This window comes from Rhipicephalus microplus, chromosome X (genome assembly GCF_043290135.1).
Source record: "Rhipicephalus microplus isolate Deutch F79 chromosome X, USDA_Rmic, whole genome shotgun sequence".
Lineage (NCBI taxonomy): Eukaryota > Metazoa > Arthropoda > Arachnida > Ixodida > Ixodidae > Rhipicephalus > Rhipicephalus microplus.
In genome coordinates this window covers 94197983-94213477 of record NC_134710.1, presented here as the reverse complement: position 1 = coordinate 94213477, position 15495 = coordinate 94197983, and the positions used below count along the sequence as shown (strand labels likewise).

At 40.4% G+C, this 15495-nt stretch overlaps 1 protein-coding gene across 2 annotated transcripts in view; it reads left to right on the top strand.

The window, feature by feature from the left end:
- The window catches only part of Afg3l2 (AFG3 like matrix AAA peptidase subunit 2), an 89312-nt gene extending 74958 nt beyond the window's left edge, over positions 1-14354 (top strand). For both annotated transcript variants that reach the window (XM_037427411.2, XM_037427410.2), the window contains exons 15-17: positions 1934-2053; positions 10630-10824; positions 13800-14354. In XM_037427411.2, the coding sequence (XP_037283308.1) occupies positions 1934-2053; positions 10630-10824; positions 13800-14045 (561 nt within the window). In that variant the 3' untranslated portion in view covers positions 14046-14354. The remainder of the gene's footprint in view (positions 1-1933; positions 2054-10629; positions 10825-13799) is intronic.
- Positions 14355-15495: the final 1141 nt, after the last annotated feature.

The following is a 15495-nucleotide window of genomic DNA, read 5'->3' as shown; positions in this document are numbered from 1 at the left end:
TTTATTGCACTTGCCGTTCACAAACGTAGAAACATGATTAATTCCACAGTCACTTCTTTCCTTGTCATTTAGCTCCATTTTCCTCTGAACCATTGGACTAATTTTATAAAGTTTTCTGGGAGCCGTGAAGACTGACTTTATTCTATGCCTGTGACCGACATTGCTCAAACCTTCCGTCTTCGTCGTTTTCGTGCTGTAACCAAAATGCTGTGCGTTTTCCAGAACTCATTCAAATATGGATTTCGTACTATTGATATGACATAGCTTGTGCAGTGTCGTATTACTGAAGCATATGAAATAGCACCTGTAAAGGGAAAAATAATTATACATCACTTTTAACAGCAATGCTCATGTTAGTAGTTGCACTTGGTAGGCGCCTTCAAATCAGCATTTTAACAGCTTCCAAATGACAGGTGCCATGGCGACAAACAATGACTGAAGTTGCTATGGTCTGTTGCAGTGTCATAAGAAACAGCAACAAATCCAAGCTAATGGCATCATAGTATGCTTATTTTGATGCTTCACTAGCCTTGAAGGCCAGACAAATTTGTATGCATGTTTATTTAATAAAAAAAAGTTAATACCCAAGGATTTCTCACTTGAGAAGATGCTGTTATCAATGTCATTGTTCATTTTTATTAAGTTTGGGTGTCTGGTAACACCATGGGAAAAAAAAATGTCATTCAGGAACTTGATGTGTTGATGATTGAATGTCATTTTTTGTGCTTTTGTGGCACAAATATTGTTGTTGTAAGTGGCTAGTATATGATGAGCTATGTAATTGTTTTATGATACCCTGTACTCTTTGTGGGTTGTGGGGAAAATTGAGTGGGTATTCAAATGGTCAACTTTCTAACGATGCCATGAAGCATTGGCATAGAAAATAGTAGGACAATGACTTTGTGGGAGTAATGGTGTGTAAGTTTCTGTGTTACTAATGCATTGTATCGCAAGTGTACAACAATTCTGTGTGTTTTTGTTCACTGCCAATACACTTCCACTATAAATGTAATGTGATGTAGTACATGTTGTAGGTACACGGGCCCCTGCCAGACGTTGCTCGCTTTTAGCTCTAATACCTTTTTTAAGAAAGTATTCAAGATGAAATGAAGATACATTCACTCATATCTCGTATGTGTTGCATATATCTCATAACTATTGCTGTCTGTATTGCTAAATAGCAGCAGAGTAATGAAAAAATACAAAAGGGTGTTTATTGCGTCCTCTTTACACAACAGTGCCAGATAGCCTGACTGCGTATACATTGTTGGAACTCATTTAGTTCTATGTTTGGCTCATCATGCAAAAGTACCAAGCAAGTAATGCTAACTTTTGCCTTAGACACTAATGCCTTAGTCCTATGCCTGTGCAATCTTGTCAACGGAGACAAGTTCGAGTGATCAAGTATGCTCACGCACTGAATTTTCAGTACATATAATAGTTTTTATAAGATCACCAAAAATCATTGCTCTTTTTAGATACTTGCTGCATAGAAAATTCGTGAAGTAGTGTTAAGAACTAATTCAGTAAAAAAAATATAATTACTGCTATGTACACTCACAGAACCAAAGGCTACAAGTTTCTAAGTGGTGCAATTACTGAAGAGTGTGATGTCATAGCACAGTGCACCTGGTCACAAATTTGGCATTAACTGTGATTTGAGTGTAAGAACCTAAGTTATCCTGATGTAACAAGAAAGTTCCTAACCTATATGCCAGCTAGGCCTAAACAGGCACATTTTATTCAATGATAAATACACATAATGAAATGTACTATGTCCATGGCAGACAGACTATCCATGGCAGACAGACTGATTGTAAGAGTGGGACATGATGTGTGTGTGGTAGAACTCATGTGCAAATGTATGATCTCATTATTTTTGAAATAAGCAACATGGAAGCGCCTGTAACATGTGCTTTTATTTTATTTGCAGCTTCTTGATAGGATGTGTATGACTTTGGGAGGCAGAGTTTCTGAGCAAATATTTTTTGGCAAGATTACGACAGGTGCTCAGGATGACCTGAAGAAAGTAACCCAAAATGCATATGCACAGGTATGTATTAGCATAGCTGCTTCTTCTGTTTATAATAGTGCCAGAATTACAGCACTTGTGTCCTTGTCACGTTACTGACTTCGTAACATCTTTGTGTATTTGTATCCACGCATTTGTACAAGCGTTTGTACAAGTATGTGTATGGTGAATGTGTGTGTGTGCATGTGAGTGAGTTGGTGTGTGAGTGAGTGCATGAGTGAGTGAGTTAGTGTGTGAGTGAGTGAGTGAGAGAGAGAGATTTAACTGTTCATGATCTTGGGAGGGTGCTGGTTCGAAAATTTCTAGGTGCTTCTGCCGCTGATCTTTTGCTTTTGTGTCAGTATCTGGTTTGATCCTTGGTTGGTTGTATGAAAAAAACTATTTGGTATTCCAGAAGTATGACCTAACGGCTTGGATCAGGCTTTTAGTGTAAGTAGGATAGCCATGTATTCATGGGTGGAAGTGCTGTGCTAATTGCATCATTCTGTGCTAATCTGACTTGCTGTTCTTAAATGGCAATTTCCATGTGCAACGCTAAATTTAGTCAAGTTTTATTATCGATCTAGCAACACATGTGGGTTATACAAAGGACTCAATCGCATCCATATTTCATGTAGTTTGGTCACGTCGTCTTGAGGTTCATGCATGAATCTTGCGCCACGTGAGCAAAATGCGTGAATCTTGTTAAGGGTGTATTAGTGCGCATACCTCATTATTCGACTTCATGTTTTAATAGCAAAGGTTAGTCAAACTGTCAAGATGGCAGAGGTGTTGCAAAAAATATGCTGCAACATTGCCGAGCAACTGCCGAGCACAGCACGCGCTCTACGATGGAGGCTGTCGAACCATATAAACTGAAAAAAAAAAAAAAAAAATTAGCTTCACTGGTGAAGCATTAAATGCAGTAGAAACAATTTGTAAGGTTGTAATGGTAATGGAGCACGCGCTCCTTTCTTTTCAAGTTTTGTTACTGCTCCCCTATCACCAAGCCATTACATGTGCAACAACGCTTCCTTGTGCAACCCGTGCCAGAATGACTGGGAACCATGTAGATAAATCTAAAGCCTTCGTTAGATTACGTGCACAATGCGTACATTAGAGTTTGTTCTGAAACTTACGTGGCCGCTAGCGATAACGCTGGAGTCTTTTACGGCACATGTTTAAATACCGACGCACTTCACTGCTTGGCAGTTTATCGATGGCCGACGCTGATGTTCACTGCTATTAGTCTACAGCGTGTATTGCTTGTAGAGTGACGTTTCGTTTTTCGGGCACAGGTTTGCCCAAATAAAAATTTTAACTATGAAAACAGTGACCGATGCCTTTGTCAACGTAACAACCTCGTGACAATAAGAAGGCTGACAGCTAATTCTCTTGGATCAGGCATCGCGAAACTCTACAAAATGTTGGTGTAAGAGAATAAGTATGGCCATTCTAGGGAGAAATGCTCTTGTCGCATAATTCCTTCCCGTTGAGAGCGCACCACATAGAACGGTTTATGAGCCGTGTGCTGATGCTTGCCGAGGTAGTGCTCGCGCTAGCTATCGCAACCACATCCTTATCATCAAAGTTCACAGCGGCTCCCTGAGTGACCCCCCTGCCCTTTCCCCTCATCTTTTCATGATCATTCTAGACGGGCAACGTGTTTCCTCTCAGCTTGACCACTCAACAGCAAGTCTAACATGGGTAGGGATGCAGGGTGATATCGCATGCGCCCTCCAAGCGACGGAGATCGGCCGTCTTGTTTTATCTTTGCTTGAGCAGCACTCGTCGTCGCAGTTCGCGCGATTTTATGCGCAGGTAGAATGTACGATGCGTGGAGAATGTTACAAACTTGTAGCTTACGCGGGCAGCAACGGCGGGAACCCGTCGAGTGTTCATATAATTCTGATTGTAATAAAAAAGTTTCCGCTGAATTGCCTAGCAAGGGCGTAGCGAGTGCATCTAAATTTTCTCGCGGTTTTCATGTCGGCTGTGGTGTTTTAGTGACCGGCACATCAGCTTTTTACATTTATTTTTATAAAGCTTTATTGGGTTTAGTATAAAGATAACTGTTATTAGCTCATCTCTGTATTGGCTCATTTCATTTTCAACATTGGAAGATTTTAACATTAAAGTTTTTAATTCGTCTGAGGTCTAGTAGCTACCCAGAGTGCCACTTACATTGCATCAGAATTGCATGTTTAGTAAAAACCACTGAAATGTTTTGTTTTTACCAGAAAGCCTAAATTTTAAATAACAATGCTGTGGTGTGACCCTAGAACTCTGCTCCAAAACTAAATTGCGATGCTCCAAAACACACCTTTTGGTGCTCCAAAGCTGCTCCAAAACTACATTATTCCTGGTTCCTTAGCTGCTCCAAATGACTCAAGCTTGCTTCTAGCTCTGTCTATTAGACGTTGTGCTTGATTTGTGATGCCATGAGTTTGAGCTTTGCCATTGGCCTACAGTCTTGCATAATTTTAATTTCTTCAGTTTTTTAGGGCTCTTGATTTTACTTTCCCTCTTTATGCAAAAAATTCACTGCTAATGGTGTGACCAAAGGGTTATAAACCTTAGATGTATATTCCCTAGCTCATATTTTCAAGCGTGAAACAAACTAAGATATCTCCTTTCATATTGGCTATCACAAGAAATTGCCTACCTTGATCTATAGAAGCATGTGTAGTCTGAGAAGGTGCACACTTTTTAGAGAGTAGCACATTATTGATTGGTTTGCCATTCAGTCTTCCCTCATTATGTCATATATTTATTGCATCTTAGTCTGTGGGAAATTTAATTTAAGAAAAAATTTTATGGCACATCATACTTTATTGGATAAAAATTAATTATAGGCATGCTAATTGTAAGATTACTTGCTGTAGAACTTGTTTAGGATTCCCATGTTGCCCCCAATAATTAACTTTTTATACCTTCAGTGTTATTAAACAAGCAGAAATAGCTTAAAATAATATTGGAAAGGAAACAATTTTAGTGTTTTCAGCTAGTCTTCTTACATTTTATTTTTTTAAACTGCAGTATTTCTGAGGTTTTGAAACTGATAGAACTGTGTTTAGTAGGAATAATTTTGCATAAAATAAGTTCATTGTGTTTGTAGCATGCTTTTGTTATGTCTTTCAAAGGTGTTAGAGAAGGTAATACCCCTGTCACATGGGCACCCACAAACACCGTTTAACTCTCTCGTCCTTACGACTTCGGAGATGCGGTCCTTGTCACACGGCCACCCTTACGCGGACGAAAGTAAATGAAGCATTTACTCAGAAAGCTTGACGATCTCTTTTTATCGCAGAACGAGGTACTCTCATTTCCAATAGTCTACAGGTCAAAAAAAAGTTTGGAGCAATAAATTGCTGCAGTGATAATAATACGTTTGTGCAATATTAAACATTCTTTTGCTGCAGGACTCCTTCATAACGTGTGTTTCATCACATATACATACGTCCGCCAGAGTGCAGATACTTTCCATTCTGATGCGCTCCACACTGTGCCTCGCAAGCAGGGCCAGGATATCTCGTCAATGCATGCAGTTGTCATCGCTGTGTTTGCGTTTGCCCATGAGAAGAATGACTGACAGTGCTGCATCATCGTTACCTGCTAAAGACACAGCATTGTATATACAGAAGACAAAATGTGTGCTTACGAGGCAAGGAAACAAGATCTTTCGTACACAAACATCTAGTTGTCGAACACGCCATAATTGTAAACAAACACAGCGTTAGGCACAAGGTGACCAGCGTCACTGCGACATCGCTACATTTAGCGAATTCGTTTTCCATTTGAAATAATTTTTAATACTTTGTTCGCTTTAGACCTATTTCATAGTGTGTTTTTGTAAAAACCGCATAACGAAGATTCGCAAAAAAGCTACGAGAGATGAAATTAAGAAGGATACTTCTGCGAAAATCAACCAGCGCCGGCTGAGCCCCTCACGGCAACTATTGTAACCTTGTCATTGCCGTACACTGCCACAACTCCATCTCCATCGAACTACCTAGGGGAGATTTACGTTGATGGAGTTTAAGAGAGTTTTGTGGTGGCCGTGTGACAGGGTGTAATATAGGAATGCTGTCCCTTGTGTCTATAGTCCTATGGCAGTGTGCAGCCAGCAACAGCAGAGTGGGGTCAGAGAATAAGTGCTCCTCTTTTGGCTGAGAATTAGGCCTATTCAGTGAAGGCTCTGAAAGTACTTCAGTTAAGCCAGACTACTGTTCATATTTTCAGAATATTTTTAAAAGTTTTTTCTCGGAAACAAATTAATATAGAAGGCTAGGGAAACTACAGTATTAGACAATGACAGGATTTCAGATGGTTGCTTCAGAAGATTGCTTGAGTGCAAGAGGTTCTCAGAATGATTTTGAGACCTTTGGTTCATGCTTTCTACATTCTGAGTGTGCCTTTACACAGCCTCGCAGTGGGCAACTGTTTAGAGGTGATTGAGTAATGGCATTCTTTTTGTTGATGAGCATCATTCAATCTACACGTGTGTGGTAGTTGCTGCAGAAGCTGTCTTCTAGCCTTTATGACAAAGACAGAAAGCGTTTCACTCTCCGAGAGTAATTTCTTTTGATTGCCAAACATTATCTTACAGGGTCATTAAATATTTTTTTTTTTCATTACTGGTTTAAAGTTTTTGAGTCACCTAGTTTCAAAAAAGTTTACCATGATGTTTTTGTGGTGACCGTAATGTGACAAAAATATCTAGTGTATTGGTATAAATTAATTGTGTGTTCATGAATAATAAGAGTAAAAATAAGAAAAACTTGTAGTGAAATTTGCGTGTGTGTGTGTGTGGGGGGGGGGGTGTACAGGTCCTTGAAATCCTTGAATTTGAAAAATGCATTCAAGGCCCTTGAATGTCCTGGAATTTTTTGCCATCCTTGAATTTCCTGAGCAGTGCACTCTCATATCGACATTGCGACCTCCTAAATGTGGTACATCGATGTAAGAACCTGTCAAACTCCCCATTTCTGAAGCAGTAATGGGTCATGGGTGCACATGATCTCATTTTGCTAAAGTGCATGTGAAAAAAAAGTTAGTTTGTGGCGAGGGTGAAGCGGTGAATGTGATAGCAAGAAATTAGAATGTCACACGAAGAAGGGCAAGCAACCGCATACATGCAACGCGCTGCTCAAGCACGAAGGACACACGTAAAGAAAGCGCACAGGACGAGTGCTGATGAACGACTGTCGTAGCTCGACACTGGAAGCGTGCTGCTTAAACAAACCAAGAACGGTGCTAGAAAAGAACACACATATATCCACAGGACGAGTGTAAATTAACCACTGTCACAGTTGTTGCTTCTTGGTTGTTGAGCAATCAGCTGCGAGTGTCAACTGTGCACGAGCCGACACTCTTGATGAGGTGGTGCCATCAAATTTCAAGGCTATAGCAAACACCTTGTGGGTTTGAGAATATATTTTAAGTTACTTTCCAGGTGTACCTAAATGCTCATTCTCCTAATCAAGACCCATCGCGAGCGCGTCCAATGCTGACGTAGCTCTACAGGAAGGGCAACAAAAGTTCTAGTGACATCACTCCAGATCTGTAGTCTGCTGAGTGACCTCCGGACTTCCCCCACGTACATATCGGCAAAGCATTGCGGCTGCTGCAGGTAGCGGCGAGATTGTTTTGTAGGGGCTTGTGTGGCACATGTGCGCGATAGCTGACAGTACTAAGCATGACGCGTGCAAAGCTTTGTGATTACGTGATTAAGTCAGATACACTGCTATGTACCTGCATAACTTGGTCCCCACAAACAGGAACTGGAAATTGTACATACCAAAAAGACGGCAAATTATATAGCCAGTATAAATGAATCTTGGTGCATGTATCGTGCTTATTGGAGCTATTATTAAAGTTTGCAACAAAGAGCACACAAGCCACAAATATTGTGGCACGACCCCTTTAAGGCCTGACTACACATGCGCGTTGAAGCCCATCAGCACATAACTTTTCGACATGGCATCGTGCCCTGGAGAGGGTGCGAGAAGTTATTAATACTATGCTCTTTTTTTTAATAATTGTCATATCCATATATTGCAAGTGTAATGATATTGGTCATTTATGAAAATTTTTAGAGTGAAGAATTCCAACTTAGCATGCCGCTTTGATTCCTTGAAAAACTTGCAACAGGTTCTGGAAAGTCCTTGAATATCCTCGAATTTTCGCTTTGGAAACCTGTACGAACCCCATATATATATATATATATATATATATATATATATATATATATATATATATATATATATATATATATGCACACACATTCATGCATGCATAAACTGGAATAAGTATGTTTCATAGATGTTGAAAGTACTACTGTACACAAAAGCACTGTCCCATTCAGCACTATTGTGCCACCAACATTTCTGCGATGTAGCTTCTCAGCTAGATTCCAAGTTCATATTGGTTAGAGGCTGCTTGTTTGAAGGGCAGGTATCCACTGAATCAAAACCTAATCATCAGTTTTGTCAGCCCAATAAGGAAAAATTGCCCATTGGACGAAACCAAAACTACCTGCCATGCACATATGCACTTAGATGTGCAAGCAGTAGCCAACTCGGAACAGAGCTGCAGCCAGGAAAAAAAAAATTGTTCTACTAACGCAGAGTGGTAGCACCTGTCGTGCAACAGGGCGTTTAAAATTTGGCACATTTTCCAACATACAAGTGACTTATAAAAAAAACCACCAGGCCTGCATGGAATGTGCAATACAGTTATAATGAAAGCTGGAAGAGCAGCTGCCCCGCCGGGGTGGTCTAGTGGCTAAGGTACTCGGCTGCTGACCCGCAGGGCGCGGGTTCGAATCCCGGCTGCGGCGGCTGCATTTCCGATGTAGGCGGAAACGTTGTAGGCCCATGTGCTCAGATTTGAGTGCACGTTAAAGAACCCCAGGTGGTCTAAATTTCCGGAGCCCTTCACTACGGCGTCTCTCATAATCATATAGTGGTTTTTGGACGTTAAACCTCACATATCAATCAATAAATCAATGGAAGAGCAGCTTTTTTGCAGCCTTTTTTTAAACACTCTTAAAGGGGCCCTGAAACACTTTTTCAAGTAACCATGGAATTAATTCGCTGGAAAAGTTTATTGCCTGACGAATTCAATGCCACAAAAAATTTTAAGAATCCGTCCAGTGCGAGTGGAGTTACAAAGATTTGTTGTACGCTGAAATTGCATTCTCTGTTCCCTTGTCCCGACGAAAGCGCTGGAAGCTAAGCAGGGAGGGATCGCAGGAGCAAAGAAAATACGTCATCCCCCGTCGGGACAGGAGCACTTTTTTTCTTTTTTTTAAAATCGAATACACAACTTCGTCAGTGTGATCACGCGCGCACGTGTGGACAAGTCGCGGCCTCCCACGGCGACCTCTGTAATGACCAAGCGCGCCATGTTCAAATCAGCCAATGGCTGAAAGATGGTTTTTCTTTAAGTGATTTTTGAAAGTCTTCTGTCATTTGTCGAGAGTAGAAAAAGCAGTTTTTAGCTGACTTTGATAATTTATTGTGAATTCTATGCTGCATGTTGCGCTATAATATTTGGCTCGCATGTTGTCAGGAGCCTCTACTACCCATCGACACAGCTTTCTGACGATACTCAAGAAGTGTTGCAGGGCTCTTTAAAGCAACTACTACAAGCACACATGCATGGTACCCCCTATGCCATAAATCAAAATTTTTGTGCGGTGGGCAAGCGTCCACATTGCCATTATTTGTCATTCGGTAAAGCTTGGTATCTCCTACGCACTTGTAAGGCACTAAATGCACTTTGTTAATGCTGTGACTGACGACAGAGAATTATGCCTGAGGCTGTTGTTTTTTGATAAAGAATTACACCTGAGCATTCAGCGACCCATTCTTTACGAAATTCGCATTGTGTGACACTTCGTTGTTGCTTTTCTGTTCTAAAATGCTTTACTACACATGTTAACGGGATTCCTTACCTGACATGAAGCCTGCACAGGGTCGGTTTTCAACGGAGTTTCAAGTACCAACGTATCTCTGTAGTACTTAGTACTGGGCTGCCACGCAGAGGACCCGGGTTCGGTTCTTTTTTATTTATTTAGTTTTTTTCTTACTTCGTGTGAATTTGGTTATGGACACAGGCTGTGGCGGCCGACAACTACGGCGCCAGCATCGACCTCTGTTTTGATCTCATAACAGCTTTTGCTGTAATATACAGCATCGATCATTTGGAATATGTCGGCACCATGTTTTTGTGCCTTTGACCCTCAGAGTAAGAATCACAAGCTCAGCACAAGAAGTACACTAGTGTGCCACTCTGGCAATGCTTCAGCCATTCATGTAATCTGGCGTGTGTGGTGATGTTGCACATAATGGTTGACACATAGTTGTCAACATATATTCACTATCACTCCATGTCTGCTTGCTTCAGTACTTAGTTGCTTGTAACACAAAATACGATGCCACCTTGGTGTCATCCCACATTCATGGGCACTACATTCACAAGTCTTTATGCTTGCCTCTATACTATTCTGTGTGTTATATTTTGGTTTCACTTATACGTTTTTATCATGTTTCATTTTGTTGTGCTGTTTTGTTCATTGTCTCCGAATCCATTGTGATGAACTTGTTTTCTAGGTGGTGCAATTTGGGATGAATGAAAAAGTAGGCAACCTAAGCTTTGACATGCCTCAACCTGGTGACATGGTACTGGACAAGCCATACAGTGAAGAAACAGCACAGTTGATCGACTTTGAGGTGCGCCAGATGGTGCAGAAGGCCTATGACCGCACTATGGCATTGCTGCTGGAGCATAAAGCAGACGTTGAGAAGGTAGGCCTTCATTCATGAGAGCAAAGAAGCACAAGCTGCTCTATACTTTATATATGGCTTTCAAGTTACATTGCAGTTTCTTTTGGTTTTCGTGGTGGTTAAAAGAATTCTAACAGTGCATTATGCTTGATCAGTGATTGATCATTGCTTGGGAATGTTTTTTGAAACATCAGTATTATAGACAGTAGTGTTTAATTAATTGAGGAATTTAGCCCAATGTATGATGGGACTTGCAACTTTGGTGAGACATACTTGGGCTGGTCTTATAAATAAAAAACTTCTCAATAGTAATTGTCACTGTAACGCACAGTCACTCAAAGTAAAGAGATCATTGCAATGAATCATAAGACCGAATAAAGTGCTACTTGTGCGTCTTTATGAAATTTTTAGAAGAAAGGAAGAACACTTTTTTAAGTTGCCTTTGACAACGCTGCAGGTTGTTAAATAAAATGTTTCTTGCAAGACTTCATGCCACCTACACAATCATGTTTCAGCAGTTTTGTTATAATATAGTGTTGCTCTTTGTTCCATTGCAAAACTCACTCCATTGCAGCAAAGAGAAAATGTCACAACCGTGTGATATTGTTACGGTGTCCTGATCAAATTCTGGGGTGCCGCACCTTTGGCGCTGAGTTGTCCCGCAAAAATTATCCTGACTTTGCAAATTGACAGAGCCTTGCTCCAGTAGCCCGCCCATTCGTGATGTGAACCATAAAGTAAAACTCGACCAGTGCCACAGGGGCATGGTTTACAACATTCCACTTTCTTGTGGAAAGGTATACATAAGGCAAGCTGGGCGATGCCTTTGTGAGCAGTTAAGAGAACAAAATTATAATGTCAAGAACAATTGCAACGGTCATCTCGCATCTCACTGTTTCCAGTACTCCAAAATTTTATCAGTGCATCGTCATATCCTTCAACCATAATCAATCGGCAAGACTCCCTAGTACGTAGAAGTCAAATCGATTTGGAAATGCACAGAATCAGGGGTTAGCATAGCATCATTAACAATATCTAAGAAAGAGTTACAGTGTTTGAGTGCTCAGGTATTTGTTATGTGCAGACCCTGTGCAGTGATGTTCCGTGCAGAGAATTTTCTCTTTTTCGGGGAATTTTCACCTATATTTTTTTAGTTTAGCCAAAGGGAAAAAGGGAATCTTCGTAATTTTACAAGGAATTTTAGGAATGGTTAAATTCTCCTATGACAACCGATAATGAGCAGTCACAGTGCGCCTTCATCTGCTGTAATCGGTTCTGATGCATGCATCACGCAAGCATGGCCTTCGAGATTTGTTTCTGATTATTTGCGCGGAGTGATTTTTAGTTCATTAGTGATGTTAGAATTGAAGCCAATAATGTGCAGTGTACTAACAGTATATGAACTTATTAATAAAGCCATGATTTTGTTGTGTGGTTGTGGAGGGGCTAGTCACGATTTCAAGAGTCGCCACAATGTGAGACACGTGTAATTTTAGCATGTGTGTACATGGATGGAAGCGGAAATTAATACTGTTGTGCAGGGAAATATGCTGGGAATTTCATGAACGTTTGCAGGGGAAAATCCCCAAAATAGGGAATTTTCATGTTTCTGAGTGAGAATTCTTCGGCTTAGCATGGAACATCACTGGCCCTGTGTCACGTGATTCAGCGTACTACATATGCGATCATTTAACCATATGGTGTAGTAGCGCAAATTCACGGGGACAAAAAGGACAAGAAAACACGACACTCGCTACACTCGCAACTAATTTTTATTTCAGAAGCAGCACTTCATATATAACCCAAAACCCTAGCGACACAGAAAAGAACTACAAACACTGAATCATCGCCAACAGAAGCTTTTGCGCAGACTCAAGCGATAGTACACGGCAGTTACGCTTAGACACTTTAAGATGACATAACTAAAACAGCCCTGGGTAACATCAAATCAAAAAAACCAAAAAATTTGCGGGAATTCACACATGTTTGAAACAAAATTTTTGAAACGACAAAAAGGAGAGTATGACACATGCAAACACTGAACTCAATTAAGTCCTTCGAGGTAGCTGGCCTCTCGGTTACTTAACGAAACCGATGACTGACTAATGCATCCTTCATTTCTTTTTTTTTTTAATGTGAAAGGCTTCGACTATTTCTCTGGTTAGTTGGTTTCCATGACGGAAGACTACGGTACATATGCGATGCTCCCCTCTTTTTTTTAATAAACAAGTTGAAAGTTGCGCTGTGTGTGTGTGCGATCTCTTCTGTCTACATCTTCATAGCATTTACACATTGTCGATTATATTACTGAAATTCAGATTTTTTTAAGTGTGCATTTAAAAGTGTGAAACTTGTATGTCGACTTGTGTGTCGACTTGTATATGACGTAACTTGCATTTAAAGGGGCCCTGCAACACTTTTTGTGTATGCTCAGAAAATGCTTCTGATTCGTAGTTGAGGCTCTTGAAAACACACAAACCAAATATATAGAAACATTATAGTGCAGCACGCAGCCTGGAATTTGCAATGAATTCTCAGTCAGCCAAAAATTCTTCCCTTTTTTCTGTGCAAATGATGCCAAATATCCAAGTTACTGCATCATATACTCTATGGCGGTTAGCTGATTTGAGTTTTGTGAGCTCCGTGGTCACTGTGGCCACTATGGAGTGCCGCCACTTGTCCACACTGGCCTCGTTTGGTTTTTGGTAGTTTTCATGAAGCAATGATCACCTTGCCCACCCAATTGTGAATCCTTTCTTTATTAGCTTTTGGCTAGTGAAAATGAATCGGCAATTGAGTGTTTTTATTGGTTGAGTTATGTAGTTCTTGGAAGTGCACTACCGTTATAACAAGTGTTGTGATTGAGTGTTTTTATTGGTTGAGTTATGTAGTTCTTAGAAGTGCACTGCCAGTATGACAAGTGTTGTCTATGCCTGTTAAGCTTGTCGGGTTCCAGGAGGGGCTTCAGCTGATTAGCTTTTTTGCCTTCTTTGCAGATTGCAAAGCGCCTCCTTGAGAAAGAAATCTTGAGCAGAGATGACATGATAGAGTTGTTAGGAAAGAGACCCTTCCCTGAGAAGTCAACATATGAAGAATTTGTTGAAGGAACTGGTTCTTTTGAAGAAGATACTACGTTACCTAAGGGCCTTGAGTCATGGAACAAAGGACCTGAGGAGGACACTAAGTCGAGCAAGCCATCATCATCAGATAAAGACCAGAAACAACGGTCTGCTAGTTCATGACTTTGACACTTCAATTTTTGGTGCTGTCCATCGTCCTTATTTCACTTAGTTTGTGTGTTAGGCTGGCAAGATTCAAAATATGCCCAGTGGTGACCATTTTCTGGGTCATGGTTTTTTTTTGTTTGATAGATTGTACAGAGTTTCGAACTTTTTATGTGAAGGACCGTGTTATCGCTAATAGTTTAAAGAAAAATGTCTGTGTGCTTAGTATTTCTGAGTGGATGGCATGTCCAGAGTGCATCATTGCATTGTCTGTACGTTAGTGTGGTCTGTTGAATTAACTGACAATAAATTGTTTCTTTTATTTTTTTCTTGTGTGCAGTGTAATTTTTTACATTGTAAAACAGTAGAGTGGGCTTCTTGTTCGTCCTTTAAATGTTTACTATTTAGTTGCTCAGCATGATGAAGACAGTTGTATTATAGTAAAAGCATCATACAAAGGTTTTTTTTTATAGAAAATACAGATTTTTAATAAAAATTCTATGACAGGAAGATTCCAGTCATTTTTGTACCCGAAATTTACATTGATGCATAAATGCTTTGTTCCTGTAGAAACGACACTGTTTCTCATAATTACAAAAATTTATTATAATACTTTTTAATTATTGGTTTGAGGGCAATTGTTTATATTAGAAAGTTATAATGTGGAACGGCTTATGACATAACATTTTTTCAGAAATTATGAAAGTTGCTTGTAGTTCGAAATATTCAGCATTGAATTTTAACGGCAATATCGAAACTGATTACGCTTGGAACGCTACCATTCTTTTATGTCTGAGTGAGATTTCACGTCACAGGGAAGTGACGAAATTTGAATGGAGGAACCTAGTGGCCGTATCTTTTCCTTGAAGAGCGTCAATTTGCGGCATCGGATTGCCATACCTTCGCATGTTGTGCTTGGTTATTATCTATTTTTTTTAGCTGTGTGCATGAAAACTGCAATATCAACCTTTTTTCTCTCTGTGATGCATAAAACCCAGGGTCCGCCACTGCGGCCCTTCTTCCTGCAGACAGGTGAAATAGTTTTTTGCTCCTGTTTTCATGACCATTTTCCAGAGAGGCTCAAGTGCTGCCATCATGGACTGATAACGTTGCAGTTTTGTATCCGCGTCCTATAGGCGAAGTGTTTGCTTATTTCCGCAGGGCGAGACGCCCGGCTTGCTCTTCCACATTCCTCCCTTTCTCTCGCGCACACATATGCATGCACGCACAAAAAGACAAACACATTTATAGAGAGAGAGAAAGAACTTATTGAAAGCATTACGAAGATAAATAAAATTTTGTTACATAAAGGAACTTTTATGTTCTTATGCATACGCGTACAGCCCGTAGTTGTCTTGCACAAGAGCCGTGCAATCACTGCAATTTTCGTCACCCTGTCTCTTCGTTCTCAGTGTGACCACTGCACCAAACTTGCTACATGTCACTGCCCTATGATCCCACTTTTAAA